An 11,815-nucleotide genomic window follows, 5' to 3' on the forward strand; every position below is an offset into this window, starting at 1 on the left:
GGATTATAATTGTGACTCAATTGAATAAGCCTGACTCCTTTCAACTCGATTATTTTGACGGCCATAGTTGTAGACTCCTTGCATTTTTCTTTTTATTCTTATGTCTCTTTATTTGGCCACCTCTTTACTAAATCCGTCGCCTTTGTCCACTTTCTCTTTTTTTTTTCTCGACGATTTCTCACTTCCAAGCTTATGAGATAGTATGCAATTGGATCTATCCGCTCAGATTCGGTACGCTTTTCAATATTTTCTTAGGAAAAAAAAAAGCATAAGTTCGTTTATTTTCATCAACAGTTATAATAAATGATATCAGATTAATTATTCATCAATAATTCCCTCTTATTAGCAATCCTGTGAGTCGTAAATAACATTGCTACGTAAAAGGAAAAGGAAATAAAAGTTGCTGAAGAAGGCTGCCTATATATTCCACAATCCACGTCCATTCACGTTAACGCCTCATGAGCTTATTCAAGATACACGTTGAACCGCTATGCAAGTACTCATTAAATAACCATCTCTCACTCACTCACTCACTCACTCACTCACTCACTCTCTCGAAAGCAATGTTAAATAATTATCTCGAAGGCTTATACCATTTCGCTACGGTCACCATATATGGTAGATAGACTAATCAATAGATTGGAAAAACACTAGACCGTAGCAAACTCCACACCTTTTCCCCATCATCCTGTTCTCCAGTGACATCGGTGACGCCACGTTCAACTTCTTGAACATCTCTTCGCACTTCCTAGACGCCTTACGTGCGCTAGCAATGAGATCCAACGCAGCGTCATTCGACATCTTCTTCGACGTCTCTGCCTTTGCTTCCTTGAGATCATCAATGGCCTTCGTGTAAAGCGTCCAGCATTGGCTCAGCGCCGTCTCCTCCGACAAGCCCGGGTGCTGCTTCGCAAGCTTATCAATATTGGAGAGGGTGGCGTCGGCGCCGGCCATGGTGATGTCGAACGCGATGTTCATGAGTCCGGCGACGTTGTCGACGGCAAAGCTGCGGGGATCGGATTTAAGCACCGAGACGCAGTCCCTGGGGTGGCGGATCTTGGAGCACGTGAAGTCGAGGAATTCCTTGTCGGCGAGGGAGCGGGGAAGCGAGAGGGAGAGGAGGAGGAGGAGGACGTATAGGGGCTTGGCGGCGGCGCCGGCGGTGGTGGTGCAAGCCATTGGATTGAGTTCTGAGGTTGGAGTGGTGGTGCTATATATATATGTAGTTGATTATAGTGTGACGTAAAAGTGGCAAGCTTTGATATCATGTCGATCAGAGGAAGGGAATTAGTCAGGAGGTTTGGAGGGATTAGTAAACGAGTAATGCTTGGTTCCCATAAAATCTCCATTTAGATTCCTCCTAAAAATGATATTTTTGGATTTGCAACTGTGGAAATTATGATTTAAGGCCGGATTTGGTGGATCGCATATTTGGTCCATTCATAATTGGATCATTAGTCGAACTTCATGCAAATACTAAACTAATCTTTAGAAGCAAATCAACCGTATGGATACGATTGTGTGATAATTAAACAGTAAATCAACCAATTCATTTGTTACCTTCTTCTTCGGTAGCTCGACATAGTCACATAGTTATTACTTGGAAGAATTATGATCATTTCCAACAATGAATTTGATTTCATTCTCTATTAAGAAAAGATGAAATAGAGTAATGCTATACCCACAAACATTTAGTAAACATTCTATAAATAAGATGTGGCATCATTTTATCTCTTACTAGTTTCTCTCTCTATCTCATAACCATCATTATTGATTGGTAAGATAAAGCAACATTAAAAGAGTTTTGGTCAGAGGGGGATCATTTTGTGTATATATTTCTTTCCCATTACACGAGATGAAGCCAAGTGCTACAACAATAACAACAAAAGAATGACTTATGTCATCTAATATTATCGACCCTTCGATCTCTAAGGGCAAAGATTATTTTTCCAACCGTTGAAGGGGCCTTTCGCAACTAAATACATTATATTTTTAATTAACAATACTAGATTGTAGTGCACAGTCTGTGTAAGCTACCTACACTTTATTGTTATAAAAAAATACATATCGACTATAAAATTTACATACATTTAGTTTTTAAAAATCTAATCTCGCTATTTAAAAAAAAGCAATTGTAATTAAATCATAAACGCCTCACGATGCAACAATTCCTATTAATCTCGCTGTCTTTTGCACGACCACTCTTGTCATAATTTCATTCACATTCTCACTGAACAGACTGCTCTAGAGTCTAGCAAGATTATAGTCCGACAAAACAATTCTATTACAATAAATAATTAACAAGTTGCATACCCGAGTATTATGATTATAGATCTTACAAATGCTTGTGTAGAGGAAGATTACAAAATCTTTTAGCCAAAAGAATTCATTCCCTGAAGCTAGAAGGATTTCCCTTCTGCAATTGAAATGATTTTTGGTTCTTGATGTTCGATGTGAACAAGCATGGCGGACCACCTTTGGACGGATCCAGGTGATTTCCTTTACCTACTTCAGAGTCCGGATTGATACTCATGCACCTTGAGCCTTGCAAATGTCAAGTAACCAGTGTGCCCTCTTGCACTGCTGCAAGGCCTAACCATGACAGAACCATTTTTCTCTAAGCTACCAGTGTTCTTCCCATTTGGCAAGCAGTGCCTTCTCTTCTGAGGAAGAGGACCAGTGGTGACACCCTCTTCAACTGTGCTACTCTCTAGTCTACACTCTCGAATTTCGTAGGCACGAAGAAGAATTTCAAATGTCCTGATATCTGCACATAAGCATAAGAACCAGTAAGCCAAAAAATTTGAAACAATATTAAGGTACTTACGGTGGACTGATCGAATTGAATTATGCACTTCAGTGTTCCATTGAATCATAGGTGTTGTAACAACAACGTAATTTTCTAGTGATCTAGTCTTTGTGCACTGACAAGTTTAGAGATGCTTTATCCTATCAATTGAGGGGGTAAGAAGTCTCAAATTCTCAATGGAAGGATCAAATAAATAACTTTCAGTTGGCATGAGAATTGATTTTTCAACCCCTTGAGATATAAAAAATGATGCAAAAAGTTCTTTCAAAGCAATGTGAAGCCTTGGAAGCCAGCTTCTAACTGGTTTCACCTAAGTATCATATAGGGGCATGCCAATCCTGCTGAAATTTCATAGACCTCAAACTAAGCAAACATATGGCAGAAAGAGTTTGTCTAGAGAAATAAATCAAACACAAGAACAGTGAAAAGGTAGTTGAACCATCATATCCATTAGCCCAAAAATTGAGTTAAATAAAAGTAGATATAACACTCCCACTTATTTGGGTTGGAGAGATATATATTTGACACTTCCAGTAGCTTGTTAATATTAGAGAAGAGGCTGGTGTGCAAGAAATGTAACAATATTCCACTGAATTTGAGACTTATAATTGGACTATGAATATGTCCATTCAACTTCTATCAAATCAATGTAGTTACTCTAGTTTCCCTCTTTTTGTTCCCATATAATAAAGTAATAAAATAATTGATCCTAGAAAGGAATGAAAAGGAGAGGGATAAAAGAAAAAGGAACAAACCTGTAAAGCTTGACTGCAGAGTTTCACATGTGCGCTGCACTTGCTCAATGCATGGGGAGAATGAGCACAGAACTCCGTCTTGCTTCAACATTGTCTCAACAGATGTTACTGCCAGCCAAGGTTGTGGGAGGTCTAGGAAAACAGCATCAGCAGATCCACTATATTCTTTGGGAAATCCTTCCCCTTGGATATCTCTAACACTAACAGTGATCAAACTGCTTAAACCATTTCTCTCAAAGTCTTCCCTGTTGACAAGGAGGAAAAAAATTTATTAAATACCAAAAACAAATGTCACTCTTCTTAGGCAGGCAAAATAAGTTATTGACACCTGACAGAGAGTTCCAGAGTAGCATCATTCATATTCCACTATGTACAGCATAAATGCCACCTAGGAATCACTTGCATAAGTGACAGAAGAAGCATTAATGAATGACTATACACAGATTTTTGATAACTAGTGACCTTACCAGAAAAATAATACAACATTACACTAATAAGCATATGGTTAGATGGCTATGAGGATTCATAAGGTAAAAGATGTGTAGATGTAACCTGGAAATGAGCACTATGAGCATAAAATCTTGCATCAATATGACTATATTGTGCACAGTGTGTGCTGATAGACTGCAAGCACAGGTGTCTCGCAGAACCTTAATCCTTGATTCGTGGAGGCACTTATACATGTTTCAAACTCTTTTTCCCATATATGCTTGACTTTATTAACACTACTCTTAAGCTATTTTTCAGAGTTAAATTATGTTCTTTCAGATACCTTTTTCTTTGCTTACCCAGTCTTTATATTCTAAATTAACCAAACTTTACAATATGAGACAGTATTATGAATATTTAATTTAATATCATAAGAAAATATATAACTACAGTCACTCAGTGGCCATACTTTTATGGCTTACCTAGCTGAAGCTGCACGTTGCTCATGAAAATCGAAGGTGAATACCTGCCCAGAAGGTGCAACAGCTCTGGCAAGAGAAGTTGTAAGAGAACCGCTTCCTGTGCCCGACTCAAGAACCAGGCAGCCTGGGACAATTTCCAAGTAGGAAATGACAAAGCTAATATCTGCTATATATAAAATCTGAGTCCGATGGCTAAGCACTAAGGTCCATAACTCTGGAGTTGGGGCTAAGAGATATACAAATCCACCTTTGTTGCTGAGCACCTTCGAGCCAAAAGGTTTTCCTATCCAATCAGAATGTTTAAAGACTCCAAATCTGTTTTGGAGTTCAGAACCTTTACAAACTTTGATTGCCTTCATGTTATCATGCCTTTCATAGACAATAACCAAATCCCCGTCACAGATTTTTCGCTGAAATGAGATCTTTTTTGATGAATCAAGGGGCACCATTGACATAATGATATACAATTATTGAATATGGAGAATATATATATATATATATATATATATTTATAATTCCTGCCAAGAAAGAATAATCCAAAGATTAGACTTTCAATACTGATAAGAGGAATAATTCATGCAAAATAGAATAGTTAACTGAATAAGCTATAAGATATCTCATTAAAAAGCTACGAACTTACCGATTGCTCTATCAAAATTGTGCTTAAAAAAATTAATATACAGCAAGGGTATGAACTAACCCAGAACCCAGAAAGGATTCCCCAGCAAACGAGACACAAATAAAGCAAATAAAGCTAATTCAAAGAGCAAAACATAATCGAATAATCTAGAAATTAAGCAATCAATTTGTAGGGAGGGGAGGGATTGAAGGGAGAGGGGAGCGATTGAGGAGAGAAGAGAGCGAGTTACCACTTAGATCACACCCCTCTAGAGATCGGATTCCAAGGGTTTTGTAGGCAGAGCTACTGTTGAGGTTTTTGCTTATGGACTAGAGGTAGAGGGAGAGGGAGAGGGAGAGGGAGATAATATGCCTTTCTATGTAAGCCCGGCCCGAATGCTAATGAGCCCAACTATTTTGATCGGATTAGGATTTCGGGCCGAGCTTGAGATTGCGAAACCGGGAAAGACGAGCGGTGGAGGGAAAAGGAGAAGAAGAGGAGGCAACGGCGAGGAGGGAGGAGGACATGCGGATTAGGGCTTTTTTTTAGTGTTTAAAAGGGTCGAGCCTGGGCAGGGTTACGGGCTTTGTGTCAAGGGCCGGATCGAACTGGGCTTCGATCGGACGGCCCAATTTACTCATTCCTAGTCCTATGTAAACCACCACTCATTGGTGGCACTGCTACTCGCTCACTCATTGGCTCATTGCAGGCTTTTCTCTCCAACATTCTTGCAAACCCCCACTGTACCTAAAAATCCCATCACTCCTATCCATCTCTTTCAGCACTTCCTTTTGGAGGTGCATTCTAGCAGTCAGCACCCACTTGATATGTATATTGTACCCACACACAAAAGCCTAACAACTTGTATAGCATAATCATATCTATCTTGTGGTCTAGCTCTTTCTCCCTCTCTAAGTTAAAGGCTAGCTACGGATTAGACACTCCTTTCCTCACAAAGAAAAGTTGCACATAAAATTAATTAACTACTACCCAACTAAGTGGAGAAGCCATGCATGTAAGTGGAGAGGCATCATGGACAAAGACATAGCTACTCCTACCTCGCTACCTTTGCCCACGAGAATGATGACCTTCATGGGTGTGAAGCACACCATCCTCCTCCTCCTTCTCCAGCACATTGCGTCGGCAAATGAGGCCTCACTCCTCGGCCGCCATCGCCGTGCATTAATTTTGCAAGAAAAGTCCGCTCTTCTAACCTTCAAGAGCACCTTAACTTTGCAGTCTCAATCGCTCCTCTACAACTGGAATGAGTCCACCGACGTCTGCAACTTCACGGGCGTCTCGTGCAACCGCCGGCGGCTCCACGTGGCGCATCTCAATCTCAGCCGCAGGCTTCTCGCTGGCAAACTCTCCCCTGCCCTCGCGAACCTCACCGGTCTCATTGAGCTAGACTTGTCGGAGAATCTCCTTACAGGAGACATCCCTCCCGAGTTCTCCAACCTGCGCCGCCTCCTCATTCTTGAGCTCTCCGGCAATAAATTACACGGCCAGATTCCGGAGTCTCTTGCTACGATTGGTAGCCTTGGCTATCTCAACCTGGGCAATAATTATCTTGTAGGGAAAATTCCAGCTTCTATATTTCGCAATTGCACTCAGTTGGGTGCTATAGATCTCTCAGATAACAGTCTCTCAGGTGAGATACCAAACGAAGTTGGTATATATCTACCAGTATTGCTAGTGCTCAATCTTTATTTGAATAATTTGAGCGGAAGACTCCCCTTGTGGCTTTCAAACTCGTCGTTTCTAGACCAACTGGACGTGGAAAACAACCATCTTTCAGGAGAATTGCCTGGTGACTTCATATCAAACATGAACTACCTAGAATACCTTCACTTGTCATACAATTACTTCACCAGCAGCGACGGTAACACTAACCTCGAGCCATTCTTCGTCGCGCTTTCAAACTGCTCGGTCCTACGGGAGCTGGAAATGGCGGGGCTAGGCGTCGGCGGCCGGTTGCCTCGAAGAGTTGGCCATGTCACCAAGAGCTTGTCGATCGTCAACCTCGAAGAGAACATGATATCGGGGCCAATACCGCCCGACATCGGCAATCTCGTGAACATTACGCTGTTGAATTTGTCAAGCAACCTCTTAAATGGATCGGTTCCGGCGGAAATCGCCCGGTTTCCGATATTAGAGCGGCTGATCTTGTCTAATAATTTCTTGAGTGGCGCAATACCTACAGAGATTGGAAATATTAGCTCAATGGGTCTTCTTGATCTATCAAGCAATAGATTGTCCGGCGAGATTCCGGTCAGTATTGGAAATCTTAGTCGAGTTAGTGAGATTTATCTGCAGAGGAATCAACTATCTGGAGAAATACCAGCTAGTCTTGGGGGTTGCATGAGCTTGAACAAGCTAGACTTGTCATATAATAGACTAACAGGGAGGATACCTGAGGAAGTATCAGGGATTGCAAAGATATACTTCAACCTCTCACACAACCAGCTTCAAGGTCCTTTGCCAATAGGGCTCAGCATGATGGATCAGGTCCAAGAGATTGATCTCTCATCAAACAACCTCAGTGGTGGAGTCATTTCTCAACTCTCTGCTTGCGTGGAGCTAAAGCTCATCAATTTCTCACACAATTCACTACAAGGGAGGCTACCTGAATCTCTTGGGTATCTCGAAAACCTCGAGGTTCTCGATGTCTCTTACAATTATTTGTCTGGGGAGATACCCTTGAGCCTTAATAAATGCACCAGTTTAACCCTTTTGAATCTCTCATATAATGACTTCAGTGGCAAAATTCCAGTGGGCGGAGTCTTTTCATCATTCAGCAACCTTTCCTACGTTGGCAATCCACATCTCTGCTGGTTGTTAACATGTCACACGCATCAACGACGGTTGCACTCCCGCAAGTTTCTAGTTATAGTATGTGCCAGTGCATCTGTAATAGCTTTTTTACTAACAGTATGTTGTGTTATTGGCGGTAGAAAGATCAGAGAGAGAATTATCACCATTAGAGGAGATATTTTTGGCGGCTCGTCCCCGGTAATGAAGTCAAACTACCCGCGGATAACCTACCGAGAACTCATAGAGGCGACCGAAGAATTTAGTGAGGAAAGGCTGATCGGGGCCGGTAGCTATGGCCGCGTCTACAAAGGGATGTTAAGAGATGGAACAGTTGTAGCTGTTAAAGTCTTGCAACTTCAAACAGGGAACTCGACAAAGAGCTTCAGCAGAGAGTGCCAAGTATTGAAGAGAATTAGGCATCGAAATCTAATGAAGATTATAACAGCATGTAGTCTACCAGATTTTAAAGCTCTGGTTCTTCCATTCATGGCAAATGGTAGCCTTGAGAGCTGCCTCTACTCAGGAAATCATGAACTGAGCTTGATACAGAGGGTGAATATTTGCAGTGACATAGCTGAAGGTATGGCATATTTGCACCATCACTCGCCTGTGAAAGTTATACACTGTGATCTGAAGCCTAGTAATGTTCTTCTCAATGACGACATGACTGCTTTGGTTTCGGACTTCGGGATCTCGAGGTTGGTGGCCAATGTTGGAGGAGGAAACACCATTACACTAGATAATGTTGGTGCTTCTACTGCAAACTTGCTCTGTGGATCCATTGGATACATAGCACCAGGTACATTTGCTAATATTGCTTTACTTTGGAAGTACAGTAGATATCACCAGTTGTATCTTTATTTCAATTCTATGATCTTTGTTAATATTCAGAGTATGGATACGGCTCAAATGCGTCGACGAAGGGCGACGTATACAGCTTCGGCGTCGTCGTCCTTGAAACGGTGACGAAGAAGAGACCCACAGATGAGATGTTTGAAGGAGGACTAAGCTTGCACAAATGGGTAAAAAGCCACTACAATGGGAGGGTGGACGTGGTGATAGATTCAGGATTGGCTAGTATGCTGAGAGATCAAACACCTGAGGTGAAGAGGATGTCTGAGGCAGCCATCAGTGAGTTGCTGGAATTAGGCCTCCTCTGCACCCAGGAGAGCCCATCCACCAGGCCCACAATGATGGATGCAGCTGATGATTTGGATCGCTTGAAGAGGTACCTTTCAGGTGACACAACTGCCACTTTTGCCTCTTCCCTTGGCATGTCATCTTCCACCATTGGAGAATGAGTAGCAGATTACAATGGGCTCCCTTCTATTTGGTTTTGGAGATTCAAATAAAATTCTTTTGTAAGATTTATACAAAGACCATTTCTTTTTCTTTTTCTGTACTTACTCTAAGGTATATTTGCATCAAGAATTTACAAATAATATTCTCAGTTACTAAGAACTCTGTGGCAACAATTCAACCCAAAAGATCAAGCACATAGAAGAAATTGTGTAGATATAGCATCAAATAGTCCTATAGGCTTTCTAGAGCAAAGATATATGCAGCACAAGGAATCTAGTGGTCCAAAAGAAGGGATTCACTCATAGCCAACATGCATAATTTTAATCAAACAAGATATGGCCTTCCACAATCTTTCAAAAAGTTCTTGCATATGGGAGAAGTTTTAATATATTAACCATTCGCAATGATCACCAGCATGAAGAGAATGTTGCCTGGTTAGAAAAGGTGACATGTCTCAAAAGGTTGAACCTAATGCAAGATTTCTCTACATTTTCTTTCCAATCACAATGCAGTAAAACACAAAAATGTGCATTGGATTCATTTGTATTATTACTCAAGCAGCAAAGAACTCCACCAACCTTCATCACTTCCAGCCAATGACTAAGGTCTTTTCTCCCAGAAAAATAAAATGGAAAAACTTTTAAAAGAGTCACTAAGGTCCTTGCCACTATAATGACTCCTTTAATATTCTCTTTTGGTAAACTTGCAGCATGCGTGGATCTTTGGATGATTCCCTCAGATAGTTTAATGCACTAACAGGGACAAATCATACCTCATCTTGCCCACCAAAAGGAGAGATAAGTCTGCTAGTTGAGTCTTTGAGCATTTTAATAAGCTTCCAAAAATTAAATTGCCTTCCTCTTCCAATCAGAGCTAATTACAGTGCATCTGGCTAAGATATCTGAACTAGAGAACTAAAGCATATTATCATATTGAGAAAATGACACCATACATTTTTACATATCAAGCCCTCTCTTTTCTTTTTTACAGATAAAGTCCTCTATCTGTTAGAAACTATAGAGCCAAGTGATCATCAGGTTAACTTAATTATAGAAGCAAATTAAGTCTTCAAAATATTGATTTCCAGCAAAATAGAATCACATCGAGCCCCTAAAATATTAGAATCATGTCTAAGTACTGAATACCGGAATAAACCAATCCAAAATTAATATTGTTTAACCTAAAGGGCGCATTATAGGAGTCATATAAAAGTAATTCAGAAAAATATAAAAATATTATTTGAAATGACAAAATATTATATATTAAATTCAGGTGATGTTGGTTATATTTTTAGCAAATAGGAAGCTTTATTTATAAATAATAAAAAGAAGGGGTCTATTTCTACTGAGGTCAAAATGTAGGATGTTATTTGCTTTCTCTATAATATAATTGCAAGCCTTATCCCAAAGCTCACCACTTATCAGTACTATTCTACAAGGAAATAAGATAAGGATACCATACTTATGCCTAACCCATTACAATTAGAAAGAAGGTTAGAGTCCATCTCCTATTGAATAGAAATAAGAAGTATAGACACAAGCATTTCCATAATCACAATATCTGCTAGTCAGCAGATAGTGAAAAAGGAAATTTTGGGTCCCCTCATTATGCTTTAATTCAGCATGTGATTGATATTTGCTCAGCCAACAAAGACCAAAAAATGATGTGCATAGTGTGCGAGTGCAATTTGTGGGCCATTCAATCCACAATTCTTATATCAACATGTTGGCATTCATTGCTTCTGTCACTATGTAGACAAGGACACAGGAAGATCTTTTGTCCATGTTTGTGAGGCCTGAAAGCATTCTGTTTGGGCACTTGATTGCAGAATAATTCTAAATTCTACCAAGTTAACTACGTTCAGATATGAGAGCAAATTTAAGATGCGGGAATTACAAATAATTGGTACTCGAAGTCAGAGATCTTGCAGTATGATCTATATATTTGTGGACAGAGAGGATTTTATCTAATGTATGCAGAAAGGTCAGGATACAATAGGTACAGAGACAAGCAAGCAAATGCATAGTGGCAGAAATCTAAATAATAGAAAGTTACGTATTGGCTTACTTCATAGATATGGTGAGTGGATTTTCATCGAGTGCTGCGCATTTACTGCAACAACTGAAAAGGATTATATTAATCTTGATTCTCTTATAATAAGCATTACCATGTACAGAGATCCATCAAAATTCTGGGGTTCACAGACAGCACAAATAATCTTCCCACACTGTACTACTTCTGATGCAAAAGTTGCATACTTTCCACATAGAATTAACACTTCAAAAAATTTGAAAGAGGCTAAACAGCAGTGCCGAAACGGGTGGTGCTTAATCCTGTCTTGTTGTCGGAAGAATTTTGTACATGGCCTATAATGAGGATATACAAGACTTCAGAGAAAGCTAGCAACAAGCTGAGACAGGACTACAGAGGAGTATTGGTTTTGCTGTCCATGTCCATGGAAAAAGAGAAGTGTTCGTGCTACAAACATTTGACTTTCTTCCGTTCCATTTAATCATTATAGTCATTATCAATCAAAAGTCAAGAGATGAGAAGATAGTGGGATCTACACTACCTGCACTAAGCTAAGCTTCCTATTCACAAATGC

The 11,815-nt window shown here is 40.2% G+C and overlaps 3 protein-coding genes across 3 annotated transcripts; 1 reads left to right on the forward strand and 2 right to left on the reverse strand.

Moving 5' to 3' along the window:
- Positions 1-627: 627 nt before the first annotated feature.
- LOC140794321 (uncharacterized) lies at positions 628-1,179 on the reverse strand. The gene has a single exon (XM_073146357.1). It carries the CDS (start codon positions 1,177-1,179, stop codon positions 628-630), a length of 552 nt encoding a protein of 183 aa, XP_073002458.1.
- A 959-nt stretch (positions 1,180-2,138) lies between these two features.
- Positions 2,139-4,993, reverse strand: LOC140780458 (uncharacterized). The gene is made up of 3 exons (XM_073126035.1): positions 4,476-4,993; positions 3,565-3,809; positions 2,139-2,767 (listed from the first exon to the last, which is right to left on the reverse strand). The coding sequence occupies exons 1-3, from the start codon at positions 4,928-4,930 to the stop codon at positions 2,511-2,513; spliced, it is 957 nt and encodes a 318-aa protein (XP_072982136.1). The 5' UTR covers positions 4,931-4,993; the 3' UTR covers positions 2,139-2,510.
- A 1,133-nt stretch (positions 4,994-6,126) lies between these two features.
- LOC140794410 (uncharacterized) lies at positions 6,127-9,363 on the forward strand. The gene is made up of 2 exons (XM_073146465.1): positions 6,127-8,707; positions 8,800-9,363. The coding sequence occupies exons 1-2, from the start codon at positions 6,127-6,129 to the stop codon at positions 9,207-9,209; spliced, it is 2,991 nt and encodes a 996-aa protein (XP_073002566.1). The 3' UTR covers positions 9,210-9,363.
- The last annotated feature ends 2,452 nt before the right edge of the window (positions 9,364-11,815 follow it).

This window comes from Typha latifolia, chromosome 1 (genome assembly GCF_019914945.1).
Source record: "Typha latifolia isolate L0001 chromosome 1, TyphaL0001v2, whole genome shotgun sequence".
Taxonomy (NCBI): Eukaryota; Viridiplantae; Streptophyta; class Magnoliopsida; order Poales; family Typhaceae; genus Typha; species Typha latifolia.

Bases quoted from the DNA above. Each gene is read 5' to 3' on its own strand.
- LOC140794321 (XM_073146357.1), bottom strand. From the start codon at position 1,179: ATGGCTTGCACCACCACCGCCGGCGCCGCCGCCAAGCCCCTATACGTC.
- LOC140780458 (XM_073126035.1), bottom strand. From the start codon at position 4,930: ATGTCAATGGTGCCCCTTGATTCATCAAAAAAGATCTCATTTCAGCGA. The intron at 3,810-4,475 runs GTAAGCCATAAA...CCTTGTCAACAG, and splicing joins CAACGTGCAGCTTCAGCTAG to GGAAGACTTTGAGAGAAATG. The intron at 2,768-3,564 runs GTTTGTTCCTTT...GCTTATGTGCAG, and splicing joins TCTGCAGTCAAGCTTTACAG to ATATCAGGACATTTGAAATT.
- LOC140794410 (XM_073146465.1), top strand. From the start codon at position 6,127: ATGGACAAAGACATAGCTACTCCTACCTCGCTACCTTTGCCCACGAGA. The intron at 8,708-8,799 runs GTACATTTGCTA...GTTAATATTCAG, and splicing joins CATTGGATACATAGCACCAG to AGTATGGATACGGCTCAAAT.